General features: G+C 34.2%; 2 protein-coding genes across 8 annotated transcripts in view; both read right to left on the bottom strand.

Moving 5' to 3' along the window:
- Nucleotides 1-2,839: 2,839 nt before the first annotated feature.
- LOC108569940 overlaps nt 2,840-15,034 on the bottom strand; it is a 48,373-nt gene continuing 36,178 nt past the window's right edge. The window contains exon 2 of one of the 7 annotated variants that reach the window (XM_017931715.1): nt 2,840-3,847. In XM_017931715.1, coding sequence (XP_017787204.1) covers nt 3,001-3,834 — 834 coding nt within the window. In that variant the 5' untranslated portion in view covers nt 3,835-3,847 and the 3' untranslated portion in view covers nt 2,840-3,000. The other 6 variants (XM_017931710.1, XM_017931709.1, XM_017931706.1 and 3 more) reach the window with 6 other exon arrangements.
- LOC108569941 lies at nt 4,797-5,940 on the bottom strand. The gene is made up of 2 exons (XM_017931721.1): nt 5,889-5,940; nt 4,797-5,789 (listed from the first exon to the last, which is right to left on the bottom strand). Exon 2 carries the CDS (start codon nt 5,769-5,771, stop codon nt 4,845-4,847), a length of 927 nt encoding a protein of 308 aa, XP_017787210.1. The 5' UTR covers nt 5,772-5,789; nt 5,889-5,940; the 3' UTR covers nt 4,797-4,844.

Genomic DNA, 15,034 nt, shown 5'->3' on the forward strand with positions numbered 1-15,034 from the left:
GCACAAAGCACCAACGCACAATACAGATACTTCATCTTCTGCACTTTATGATGGTTTTAAAAGAGGAAAACTTTTCGAATGATCATCAACAATCGAGTATCTTAACGATGACCGCTGTCGTGTCCCGGGGATGGAATTTGGACACAGTGGATCTACTTATATTTCTGCAGTTGTGGAGTCTGAAGAGGGTTTTAGTAAAAGGCTAGACAAAAGTCAATGAACACAAATAATATATTTTAACACTAAAAATATAAGTAAACTCTTGGGTTGCTCTTCTAAAACTTACTCTTAGACTAACTTTGTATTACATAAACATCCTATTTTATAGTAGGGAATTAACATAGTGGGAGTACAATATTTGGAAGGGAAAGATAGTACCTAGCTTTCCCTAATTTGTAAGTCATTAGGCAGATGACATATTAAAGGTCATTATAGATTGGACCTTCGAGTTTGTTCAAAATATGATGATTAAGAATAGTCGTTACACAATGATTAGTTATGGGATTTTAATAAGTGGTATTTGTTCTAAGTCTTAATGACTTATAATGATTAAATAAACATGTATAAAATAATAAGGGCTAACATAATATAAACAATAACGGTTATACATAACACCGCAAATGATGACGAAAACATAGGCGGCGACGCCACCAACGCCTGCTGGTTGAAGACGCGGGAGTTTCGAAAGCGACGAAGAAAACGTATGCAACCGAACTTACGTAACTTAACGTAAAAAAAACAACTTTTCAAAAACTGTTGATTACAGCCGAACTGTAATAGCTAGAAATCTCGTTAAGGGCGCGTTGGAAAGCCTAAATATTGATCTTAAATTAGTCATCGATAAAAATGTGAAGATATGATAGGATAGGATATAAAATGGATGTTTTAGGTTTACCTTTTTTTTCGGGGAATCGCAGTCGGCCGATGAAAAATATAATTTTGTATAATGTTTAAATCGTAGGTAAGTAATAATAAATATTAGAAATAGTTTGAATTGTGCTAAGGGTAACGGCCGGAGCCTTCGTTAAGAGGAAGTCGCGTGTTGAAGTTTCTTCTGCTCTTCGGGTTTAATAAATAAAGAAATAAAAAATTTATTGAGTACACACTTTTTTTAAATATTCAGAACCAGTTTTTCTTTTTTTTGTGATTTGAAACGTGCAGGGAAAAAAAAACTTTAGTAAACAATGGAACTTTATTGTTTTTTTTTTTAAACTTAAATGATTATAATAGATTTAGTATGTTTAAGTCATAAGTACTAAGGTTATTGAGCAAACTTTCATTTTATTGGTTTTCTTACATAAATTATTATAGTGGATTAATTATGATTATGTATATGCGATAAGTACAAAATATTTTTTTTTAAATATCATATCATTTTTTATATGAAATTACATGTAATTTGAAATGACCAGCAAAAATAAGAAAAGATGAATCGGTATCAGTTTACGAATTCATAATTGGAATATCTTCATTATCTAGAACAGAGGTTCCCAAACTTTTTTGTTTCCATGTTTTTCGGTTTTCTAACTGTAGTGAAGTTTAGTGTTAAACTACCCAAGTTAGTTGATCGGCATATAAGTGAGTTTAGAATAAAAATTAGAACTTAATTTTTCTTACATAAAGCAACAAATATTGACAGTAGGATTATCTTCATCATCATCATCATCATTAGTAGATTGTACTGGAGGATCATTATCAATCCTATTTGATCTACATTTAAGTGAGTTTAACAAGCAGGTTCTGAAGTTCTTATGTGAGCATATTAAGTACACCATGATATAAAGAGACGTAAAGAAAGTGGTGAAACGTATAATCACCATGATGGGACTTGAATCTAAAAAGACAAACAAAAATAAGCTGATCAGCATGTTGTAAATGAAGATTCTAGCAATGTTAAGGCGTACAGGAATATTGGAATATGAAACTTCTTTCTTGTAACATTTCCAGCAATACGTGACTTCGTTTCTGATCAACACTCCAAAAGAAAAGAAGAAAATGAACTGTGTCATGATGTCAAAAATTTTGTTACTAACGCGAGCCAAGCAAAGAATCGTTTGCAGCACGAAAGATACCAGTACAATCGTATACAATATGCAGAGCAAAAATTCGTCTATGTTCCGTTCGGTTACATAGATCCTATTTGATAGAAGGATGACTATTGATATTGAGCAGGCCATGAATAAGCTCTCCTCGCAGCTCATCGAGATGCAGATCGTTGTTCGATCGGTTTCCATGTGTCTGATCACGTATTGCTTCACGATTGAGCTGACCAGGAAGAGTAGATTGTTGATGGATAATATCATGATCATCTTGTCAGTCCTGATCATCTTCGAATTAATCCTGCTGAGGATGAATATCGTGATCATATTGGACACGATTCCCACGATTGAACAGGTCAAGCTTCCATAGTTCATTGCATCCTTCCATTCAGGTTCAATTAGTGATGAATTCGAGTTGAACATTCTTAGATTTTCCATTGTTCAGGTATATCTGCAACACAATACAAAATTAATACATTTGCACTAAATAAAGCTAACATGTTTCAGCATTTGCTGTTAATGATAGTTACCTAGGTGACATATGAAAATAGTTTCCAAGGTGATTATCTTCAAATATGTGATTCTTTCATGTAATTTCTTCAAAATAGGCAATTATCTACGTTTTGTTAGAATGAAAGATAAAAGTATGGTTTTTCCAACGAGCTTACATTTAAATTTACAATTTGTTTAAATGTTGGTTAATTGAATAAACATTAACTTTAATAAATATTGGAACTTTATAATTTTCTTTACATAAATGATTATAGTAGATTTAGTACAATTAAGTCATAAGTATTTGCGATAAGTACTAAGGTTATTTTCACTCTATTGGTTTTTACATAAATGATTATAAGACATAAGTATTTACGATAAGTTCAAAATATTGTTTTCTATATGAAATGAGAAAAAAAATTGAAAAGAAAAGTAAAAATAAGAAAACATATTTCGAATCAGTATCATTTTACAAATTTATAGTTGGAACATCTTCATCGTCTAGAAGTTCACTACCTAAGTTAGTTGATTTGCATCTAAGGGAGTTTAGTAAAAAAAATCTGAACTTCTTGTTCGAGTAGATCAAGTATATCATAATATAGAATGAAGTAATGAAAGTGGTGGAACGTATGAGAACAAGAATGCCATTAGGATTAAATATGGCAAACAGAATGATGGTAATTAGGTAATTGTAGACGAAGATTCTTGCGAAGTTCATGCATACAGGAGGACTGGGACACGTCGCTTCGCGGTTATAAAGTTTCCAGCAAATTATGACCTCGTTCCTAATCAAAGCTCCGAAGCACACGAAGAAACAGAAATTCACTATGAGGTCAAAATATCTGTCATTAATTTGAGTGAAGCAGAAAAGCGTTTGGAAAACCAGGGAAATGACGACAAGGGTGTACAATATGTAAACCAGACCATTATCTGACATCTCTTCGGCCGTCGGCTCTTTACTTGTGTACAACATGACAAGAATTGCCATTACGCAGGACATGAACAATGCCAACTCGTAGTTCACCAATAGACAAGTTCTCAGTTTATTGGGTTCCATGTATCTGATCACGAATTGCTGAACGATCGAGTTGATCAGGAAGAGCAGATTGTTGATCGATAGCATCATGATCTTCTTGTCCATCTCGCTCATCTTCGTATTAATCTTGCCGATGATGAATATGGTGATCAAGTTGGACACGATTCCGACGATTGAACAGGTCAGCCTTGCCGAAAAGTTCATCACGTCCAGCCATTCGGGTTCAATGCGCGATGCGGATGAGTTGAACATCATTAGTTTCTCCATGATTCGATGATGTCTTGAACAAAATAGAAAAAGATGATATTAATATAGAGATTTGCATCGATGAAAGCTATTGATTTATCGATTGCAGCAAATAAGCGTTACCTAGGTAACAGCAAATATTTATTAAATCGATTTCCATGGTGCTTTGAATGGAAATTATCAATTGATGAGCTCAAAAATGTTAGTTTAAATCTAAATCAGTTTGAATGGTAACTGTCAACGTCCTAATAGAACGAAACTTACCACATTAGTGAATGAAAATTGAATTATTAAATTTGGACAAATTTACTAAATAAATTAATAATAATAAAATGATTATTTTATATGAAAATCAGAAAGCAATACATTTATGCTGTTATATAATGTTGAATTAATGATTGCAATAGATTAATTACGATTAGAATATAAGCAATTGTGACAAACACAAAGATTATTAAGCAAATTTTCATATTATTCATTTTTACTGCATGTATGAATAAGATGATTAATTAGAATTAAAAACAATAGGAATTGCAATAAGTACATAGATTCTTCAACTAATGTTCACTTTAGTCATTTTCTTACATAAAGATGATTAAATCAGGAATATTTGAGATAAGTTCTGTTTCCTTATTGCCATGGAATCAGTAGAAGTTTAAGGATTGTCTTGTAAATGAGTTTAACAAACAGATTTTGAACTTCTGATTAGAGTAGTCTAAATATAGCATAATATAACAAGAAATCAAGAAAAAATGGAAATCACATCTGCGTTTGTTTGATTAAACGTAATAAATAAAATTATTGTAATTAGGACATTGTACACAAAAAATATTGCGATTTTTAGATTAAAGCAGAGAAGAGTTAGCTAGGTATTAGCAGAAAGCTCTCTTTTTGGTAAAAACAAACTATGATTTGTTTCAGAATTGAGGAAAGGAATTTGAGTTTATAGGTTTTATAATAAGAAAAATGTATTTGAATTTAAAGAAAACAACATTTAATTCAGCGCTTCTTGGCTACATTTTTTTTAGAAGTTAAGTAACGTTGTTGGTTTCCGGCTGAGTGGTTTCGATTCCGTTGAACGTGATGTTAACAGCTGGACGATCATCGTCGGATGATTCACTGCAGTCATCCTCAAAACCGATGGTTGCATCAATGTCATAGTTCTGCGTTCGGAATCTCAACAAGTTCAGAAGACATATTTTGAAGTTGCGATTGCTGCAGACCAAGAGCACGAGGATGTTGAATCCCGAGAAGTATCCGAACAAGGATGTGATCAGAAAGATTACATTGTTTGGTCGGTAGGTAAAGAGAGAGATGAGCCAACTGTAAACGTAAATACGAGCTATGTTCATCCTGAGAGTCGTCTTCTCACTCAACGGACGTTTCTTGCAGATCTTGCAGCACCTATTAATCTCCTTCACGAACAGGCATATAAAGGTGACGATTAACATAAAGAAAAATATCATGTGAAAGATCGGGAAGTAGGTGTGATACAAGACGCAGAATAAAGTGTGCATGATGAAGAGCGCGCCTATCATCACGTAGTATCCTATCAGGAGGGTTTTATCTGACAGTCTTTTGGTCTTAATCAGGGTGTTGGAGAGAAGGAAGATCATGAATAGGAGGCTCGCAAATCCCGCGGTGACCTCGTATATTGCGAACATGCAGTAGGGTCGACTCGGGACTATCTTGTAGACGACATGATCGTAGATGTAGTAGATCAGACCCATCTCGTTGAGCATACAGAACATGTCTGCTATGGCGAAGTGCAGTATAACGTTGTTGGTTCTAGTACGCATCTTCTTGCTCTTCAAGATAATAGCTACGATCAAGAGATCTGAAAGTAAGCTCACGATGCATACGAACGTTCGCATGTACGAATGGATCTCGAATTGTAGATCAGTTTCGTAGATGATTTGTGTGCTGTTCTCCAGCATTTCATCCGTCCATTCATCCATTATATGCTAGAGGTTATTCTGGAATACAACAAAAGATATTCATTATTACTTTAGCATGAAGGACAATCTTGCAATTTTCAGCTCCAACTGAAAAATATTGTTTTTAGTTATAATTACATTTAATTTGCATTTGTAGCAGCAGTTAATCTCTCAACAGAAGATTCCTTCTGATGTAATCATCAAATTTCAACACGTAACAAAAAAAAAACAAATATTTCTCGAATTATTCTGAAAAAATAAATAACAAATGGAGAAAAAATAAAAAACGTTCAATAGTTTATTAGTTAAATACCACAAATCTCATGGTATCTTATACAAATACCCAAATTTTATTCTAAAATTAGTAAGTTCTATAATCCATTTAGCTTGTTTAGTTGCAGATTAATTAAATGCGAATATAAAAGCTCTTTACAACAAAGCGGTTAATTGCACAAATTTTATAGTAGACTTGTTACAAAGAACACATTTTTCCATAATTTGCATATCCATTGTTTCAAGTATTGTAAGTATTCATTAAATAATTCAAATGTAAAATTGATTTAAATATTAATATCGTTGCTAAAAATTTTAAAAACTACTGCTTTACAAATGATATTTTTTTGTAACTTTAAGGCAAAGAAGTTGTATTTCCATTGATTGTGAAGTTATCATCAGTTCTTTCGTTCATGGTTTCACTGCATTCGTCTGAAAATCTGATGTTCGCTTCTGCTTCGAAGTTTCGGAATCTCAGCAAGTTCAGCAAACACATCTTGAATTTGTGATCGCTGTAAGCTAAGTAGAGGACGATGAAAAAACCCGCCACGTATCCAAACAAGTAGATGTACAGTGTTCCGTAGCTCACGAAGTTCACAAAGCAACTGTATAAGTAAATTCTGGCCACGTTCATTCTGAACGTCGTATTTTTACTCAAAACACGTTTCTTCCAGTACTTGAAACCTCTATAAATATCTTTAATCAAGAGGCAGATGAATGCAGTGGCAAGTGTCAAGTAGATAAAAATGTAGAAGACGTGGAAGTTGAGATGAAAGAAGGCGCAGAAGAGGATTTCCAATGCAAGTACAAGACCGATGATGCCGTAGTAAAATGATATTATACTCTTATCTGAGAATTTCGTGTTCTTAATCAGCGTATTCGAGAGTAGGAGAAACACGAATAGAAAACTTGCAAATACAGATGTTATTTCGAAGATTGCGACAACGCAGTAGAAACGATGCGAAGTTAAATTGTAGATGACTTTCTCGTAGATGTAGTAGAACAGACCCAGATCGTTCATCATTCTGAAGGCGTCTGCTATGGCGAAGTGCATGATCACCTTGTTGGTTCGAGTGTTCATGCTTCTGTTCTTCACCATAATTGTTACGATCAACAAGTCAGACATCAAACTTAACAAACATATGAACATTTGCATGTAACCATCGATCTTGTCTACAACTTCACTCTCGTTGTCCATTGAAGTGTCGTTGGTCATTATCATAGCTTCTACATCCATGTTTCATTAGATTTTCTAAAATAGAGGAAACAGAATTATTATAATATCTATTTTCCCTTCTCGAAATTACAAATATTATATCAATAGTAATTTATTAGTCAATACAAAACTATATCAATTATGTGATTAAATAAATATATTCTAATTATATGAAGCTTAAATATTTGTAAAATAACATTTAAAAATTTTCGATTTGGTTAGCTTATTGTAGAAGATCAGTAACGTTCAAATATATGGGATTAAACTCAATGCAGAGGTCCCATTTGTGTTATCTCATTAGTTGATATAAATTAAGTTTGTAATAGTCGAGTAATTGAGTGAAATTGGAAGACACTGCTTGAATTTGGTTGTTTAATTTTGAGAGTCTATTGCGCAAAAGTAGTAGAGATCAGAAATCTGGAAGTTTACTCGGTGTAACTTGTGAGGTGTTCCAGTAATTGGATAAAATGTTAAGACATTGCTTTTTCAAGCTCTAAATTTATTGCTCATCTTTGATAGTTTATTATATACAATAAAATGATAAAATTCACAAATCTTATAATAGAATCATTGGACTAGTTTATTTAGCTACTATTAATTGACTATATTAATATTTATTGTTAGTGTAATGATGTTGTAGTTCCATTGAACGAGACATTAACATCTGGAGTTTCATTCATGGTTTCGCTGCATTCGTCTGCAAAACTGATGGTCGCATCTGTGAAGTTGTTACGGAATCTCAGCAAGTTCATCAAACAGATTTTGAAATTGCGATCACTGCAGGTTAAATATAGAAGGGTGAAAAAACCTTGCAAGTATCCAAACAAGCTAAGAAAGATCATGAATTCGTTCGGTCCGTACAAGTAGTTCAGCAACCAACAGTATACGTAAATTCTGGCCAAGTTCATTCTGAACGCTGTGCTTTGGCTCAAAGGTCGTTTCCTCAAGAACTTATATAACCTATTGACCTCCTTGATCAAGAGACAGATGACCGCGATCATAAATATAAACATGCTTAGGGAATAGAAGACGTGGAAGTTGTTATAAAAGAATACGCAGAAGAGGATTTCCGAGATGAGAATGAGGCCGATGATTCCGTAGTAAAAAGATATTAACATCTTATCGGAGATTCTTGTGCTCTTCATCAGTGTATTGGAGAGTAGCAGTAATGTTAATGCCAAGCTAGCACTTAGAGATGTGACTTCGAAGATTACGAAAACGCAGAAGAGACGAGTCATAGGTAAATGGTAGAGGATTTTCTCGTACATGATGTAGAACAGTCCCAAATCGTCGAGCATTCTGAAGACATCTACTATGGCGATGTGCATGACTAATTTGTTGGTTCGAGTATTCCTGCCCTTGTTCTTCATCATAATTGTTACGATCAGCAGGTCGGACACCAAATTTAGCAAGCAAATAGGAAGTCGCATGTAATCATGAATCTTGTACAGTTCTGCATTGTCGTTGCCAATTGAAGTATCGTTCTTAAATAATTCGATCGCATCCATGTTTCGCTAGAATTTCTAGAAGAGAGGAAACAGAATTAATGCACAGATTCCTTTCTTGCAATTACAAATATATATATTATGAAATTGTAACACCGCGAAGGAATATTCGTAGTAACGCGTTTTCTAACAGATATTACGTAACAATTATTTCATCTTCTTGTATAACTATAAGCTATGTAAAAACTTCAATAGTTTTCGAGTTAATTTAAAAAATAAAATATCGCATTTTCGATTTTGTAAGCTTATTGCTGGAGATTAGTTTAGATCAAATATCTGGGATTAGTCTCAAGAGAGAGGTCGTATTTTCGTGTGAAATCTGCAAATTAGTTGATGTAAATTGCGTTCGTAATTATCGAATAATTGAGTGAAAGCTGAAGACATTGCTTGAATTTTGTTGTTTAATATTGACGATTTATTATGGGAAATAGGTATTGGCCAGAAATCTGGATGTTAACTTGATACAAAGATCAAGGTTTTACTTTTAATTTGCATATTTGACAAACGAATTAGATTGTGTGGTTATCGAGTAATTGGATAAAATGTAAAGACATTGCTTCTTCAGGCTTTAAGTTTATTGCTTATGATAAATGATAAAACTTATAATAGAATCATTGGAATAATGTATTTACATTCCTTGAAAAGGTTTTTAGTAATGGGTTTTAGAGTATTGTATTCAATAAATATGAGAATTGAATATTATAGCAATTAGTGAAAATATAACATGGTTGCTTTTAAACAATGGTATTTAGCTACTATAAATTGATTATATTCATATTTCTTGTTAACGTAATGAAGTTGTATTTCCATTGAACGTGACATTAACATCTGGTATTTCATCCATGGTTTCGCTGCATTCGTCTGCAAACCTGATGGTCGCATCTGCGTCGTAGTTTCTTATTCGGCAAGTCAGCAAGTTCAGCAAACAAGTCTTGAAATTGCGATCGCTGTAGGCCAAGTATAGGATGATCAAGAAACCTGTCAAGTATCCAAACAAGCCAAAGAAGAGCAGGAATTTGTTGGTTCCGTAACTGAAGAACTCCACCATCAAACTGTATATAAATATTCTGGCCACGTTCATCCTGAACGCCGTGTTTTGACTCAAAGGTCGTTTCTTCCAGAACTTATATAATCTATTGACCTCTTTAACGAAGAGACAGATGACCGCTGTCGCAAAAATAAGGAAATTAACAGAGTGGAAGACGTGAAAGTTGCGATGCAGGAATGCGCAGAAGAGGATTTCCAAGATAAAGACGAGGCCTATGATTCCGTAGTAAACTAATATTAGAATCTTATCGGAGACTCTTGCGCTCTTCATCAATGTGTTGGAGAGTAGAAGTAAGATAAACAGCAAACTGGCACATAGGGATGTGATTTGGAAGATTACGAAAGCGCAAGTGAGACGATTCATAGATAAATGGTATGTGATCTTCTCGTGAATGATGTAGAACAGTCCCAAATCGTCGATCATGCTGAAGGCGTCCGCTATAGCGAAGTGCATGATCACTTTGTTAGTTCTGGTGTTCACGCTCTTGTTCTTCATCATAATCGTTACGATCAACAGGTCGGACATCAAATTTATGAAGCATAAGACCAATTCTATGCAGTTATGGATCTTGTACATCACGATACTGCTGTCGTCTATTGAAGTTTGGTTGCTCAATATTTCGATCATAGCCTGCTCATCCATATTTCGTTAGAGTTTCTAGAAGAGAGGAAACAGAATTAATCCACAGTTTCCATTCTTGCATTATCAAATTATATCAACGGGAAGGAATTCAAACTTATGAAGATAAAATGTTGGAATATTCGTAGTATCACATTTTCTAACAAATATTCCATCTTATTTTATAACTATAAAACTATGTGAAAAGTTTAATAATTTTCGACTTAATTTGAAAATAGTATCTTTTATCAATTATTTAATTATTATTTATCAAAAGTATAGTCCAATTGATATGAAATTATAAAAAATCAATTACATAATATGAAAAACAAAATATTACTTGCAGAAAATCAGTTAAAATACTTGAGATTACTCTCAAATGAGAGGTTGTAATTTTGTCTCAAATAAACATATTTGATGTAAATTGCGTTCGTAATTATCGAATTAATTAAGTGAAATATGAAGACACTACTTGAATTTGCTTGTTTAATTTTGAGAGCCTATATTGAAAAAATGGTAGATACCAGAAAGATAGATGTTAACTCGTTGTAAAGATCAAAGTTTTATCTTTAATTTGCATATTTGATATTCTAATTAGTTTGTGTGGTTATCGAGTAATTGGATAAAATGTAAAGACGTTTCCATTTTAAGCTTTAAGTTTATTGCATACATTATTTAACCTGCTATTAATTGATTATATTAACATTTCTCGTTTGTTGTTAACGTAATGAAGTTGTATTTCCATTGAACGTTACATTAACATATGGTATTTCATCCATGGTTTCACTGCATTCGTCTGCAAACCTGATGGTCGCATCAGCGTCGTAGTTTCTCATTCGGCAAGTCAGCAAGTTCAGCAAACAAGTCTTGAAATTACGATCGCTGTAGGCCAAGTATAGGATGATGAAAAAACCTGCCAAGTATCCAAACAAGTTAAGGGAGATCAGATATTTTTTGGGTCCGTAGAACAAGAAGTTCAGTAACCAACTGTATATGTAAATTCTTGCCACGTTCATTCTGAAGGCTGTGCTTTGGCTCAAAGGTCGTTTCCTCAAGAACTTATATAACCTATTGGATTCCTTAACCAAGAGACAGATGAGTGCTATCGTAAATGTAAGGAAGTTTATAAAATGGAAGACATGGAAGTTGTTATGGAGGAACGCGCAGATGAGTATTTCCGAGATGAGAACGAGGCCGATGATTCCATAGTATATAGATATCAGCATCTTATCGGAGACTCTTGTGTTCTTCATCAGTGTATTGGAGAGTAGCATTGATACTAGTACCAAGCTAGCACATAGCGATGTGACTTCGAAGATTGCGAAAACGCAGAAGATATAATTCATAGTTATATGGTAGACGATTTTATCGTAGATGATGTAGAAAAGGCCTAAATCATCGAGCATACTGAAGGCGTCCGCTATGGCGAAGTGCATGATCACCTTGTTCGTTCGAGTATTCACGCTCTTGTTCTTCACCATAATTATTACGATCAACAGGTCGGACATCAAGCTAATCAAGCATGCGGACATTTCCATGAAACCAAAGATCAAGTATACTACTTCAACGTCGTTGTCTATTGAAGTATTGTTCTCCATTAATTCGATCACAGCTTCTTCCATGTTTCTCTACAGTTTCTAGAAGAGAGGAAACAGAATTAATCCACAGTTTACATTCTTGCATTATGCAATTATATCAACGGGAAGGAATTCAAACTTATCAAAATAAAATGTTGGAATATTCGTAATATCTCATTTACTAACAAACTTTGCCTAACAATTATTTCATCTTCTTGTATAAACTATGTGACTAGTTTAATAGTTTTCGACTTAATTTGAAAATAGTTTCTTTTATCAATTATTTGTTTATTATTATATCAAAAGTTTAGTCCAATAAATTGATATGAAATTATCAAAAATCAATTACATAATATGAAAATCAAACCATTACTTTTTCGATTTTGTTAGTAACTTACAGTAGATCAGAAATACTTGGGATTAGTCTCAAATGAGAGGTCGTAATTACCGAGTAATTAAGTGAAACATGAATACACTGCTTGAATTTGCTTGTTTAATTTTGACAGCCTATAGTGAAGAAGTGGTAGATACCAAAAAACAAGGTTTTATCTTTAATTTGACATTCTAATTAGTTTGTGTGGTTATCGAGTAATTGGATAAAATATAAAATCGTTTCTATTTTAAGCTCTAAGTTTATTGCATATTTGATTGCATACATTATTTAGCGGCTATTAATTGATTATATTAACATTTCTCGTTTGTTGTTAACGTAATGCAGTTGTATTTCCATTGAAAGTCACATTAACATCTGGTATTTCATTCATCGTTTCGCTGCATTCGTTTGCAAACCTGATGGTAGCATCAGAGTCGTAGTTTCTCATTCGGCAAGTCAGCAAGTTCAGCAAACAAGTCTTGAAGTTGCGATCGCTGTAGGCCAAGTATAGGATGATGGAAAAACCTGCCAAGTTTCCAAACAAGCTAAGAAAGATCAGATATTTTTTGGGTCCGTAGAACAAGAAGTTCAGTAAGCAACTGTATATGTAAATTCTTGCCACGTTCATTCTGAAGGCTGTGTTTTGGCTCAAAGGTCGTTTCCTCAAGAACTTATATAACCTATTGGCCTCCTTGACCAAGAGACAGATGAGTGCTATCGTAAATGTAAGGAAGTTTATAAATTGGAAGACGTGGAAGTTGTTATGGAGGAACGCGCAGATGAGTATTTCCGAGATGAGAACGAGGCCGATGATTCCGTAGTATATAGATATCAGCATCTTATCGGAGACTCTTGTATTCTTCATCAGTGTATTGGAGAGTAGCAGTGATATTAGTACCAAGCTAGCACATAGCGATGTGACTTCGAAGATTGCGAAAACGCAGAAGATATAATTCATAGTTATATGGTAGACGATTTTATCGTAGATGATGTAGAAAAGGCCTAAATCATCGAGCATACTGAAGGCGTTCGCTATAGCGAAGTGCATGATCACCTTGTTCGTTCGAGTATTCACGCTCTTGTTCTTCACCATAATTAATACGATCAACAGGTCGGACACCAAGCTAATCAAGCATGCGGGCATTTCCATGAAACCAAAGATCAAGTATACTACTTCAACATCGTTGTCTATTGAAGTATTGTTCTCCATTAATTCGATCACAGCTTCTTCCATGTTTCTCTAGAGTTTCTAGAAGAAAGGAAACAGAATTAATCCACAGTTTCCATTCTTGCAATACAAATATATGTATTATGAAAAGGCTTTCCTTTAATTTGATTAGAAAATGAGATAATGATAGATAAAACGTGAAAGTACACCTTATTATTAAGTGTTTTTATATCAATAGATTCGCAAATGGAAGAATCCTTCATATTAAATCATAAGAAGTTTAACAGTTTAAAGTTTATTTGTGAAGAAAATTTCATTAACTACATATATTATTGTACACGTTAAGTTATTTGTTAATCCCAACTATAAGTATATTATTTTGTTGCTTGAAATGCAAATTAAACTCTCGCTAAATTGACGTCAGTTGTATCTTCTAGTTCTTGCAAATTATTATCTAAATTGGCTGCGATCACAGGATTGTCGTTGATGGATTCGCTGCAACTGTCTGCAAAACTGATGGTAACATCTATGTCGTAGTTACGGCAACGAAGCAAGTTTAGTAAGCTAATTCTGAAGTTGCGATGACTGTAAATCAAGTACATAAGAATGAAGAATCCGGACATGTAGCCGATCAATCCGAGGAAGAGGAACACATCGTTTTGAAAGCCGTAGCAGAGGGTATTGAATAGCCAAGAGTAAACGTAGATTCTGGCGATGTTCATCCTGAAAGCCGTTTTCTGGCTGAGAGGACTGTTCCTTCTCGCTTTACAGCATCTGTTGATCTCCTTGATGAAGATACAAATGATGGTGATCATGAACAGTATGAAGAGCAGCATGTGGAACATCGGAAAGGAGGTATAGTAGAACGCGCAAGAAACGGCGTGCGCCAAGAAGAATGCAGAGATCGTTGCGTAGTATCCGATCAGGAGTATTTTATCGGAGAACTTCTGGGTTTGTATCAACGTGTTCGAGATTAGGAAGAGGACGAAGACGAAACAAGCTATCTGCGAGGTCATCTCGTAAATGCTCAGCACGCAGTACAGACGGCTATCCTCGAGGTTCGGGATGAGCTTATCCAAAGCATAGTAGATCATTCCCATCTCGTTGAGCATGCAGAAGGAGTCCGCTATGGCGAAGTGCATGATCACGTTGTTGGTTCGCGTTCGCATTCTTTTGCTGTTCAAAACGATGGTGACTATGAGGAGATCGGCCACCAAACTCACGAAGCAGACAACCGCCTGGCTGCAGAAATGGATCTTGTACATCGTCTCATGTTCGTGCGCTTTCGACGTCGAGTTCTCCAAAAAATCGTCCAATACTTGATCCATTTCAAATCAGAAACCTCTAGAAGAAAGGAAATACAGTTAATGAAACCTCCGTTCATTTCACAAGTTTTTTGTTTTTTTAGAGGTACTTCCATAAACAAGTTCAGAGATGATATAAAAATGACAGTTTTTGATTGGATGTAAAAAAGAACTTTAACGCAACGCATAATTATCTTTATAA

Source organism: Nicrophorus vespilloides, unplaced genomic scaffold, assembly GCF_001412225.1.
Source record: "Nicrophorus vespilloides isolate i.1.1-1 unplaced genomic scaffold, Nicve_v1.0, whole genome shotgun sequence".
Lineage (NCBI taxonomy): Eukaryota > Metazoa > Arthropoda > Insecta > Coleoptera > Silphidae > Nicrophorus > Nicrophorus vespilloides.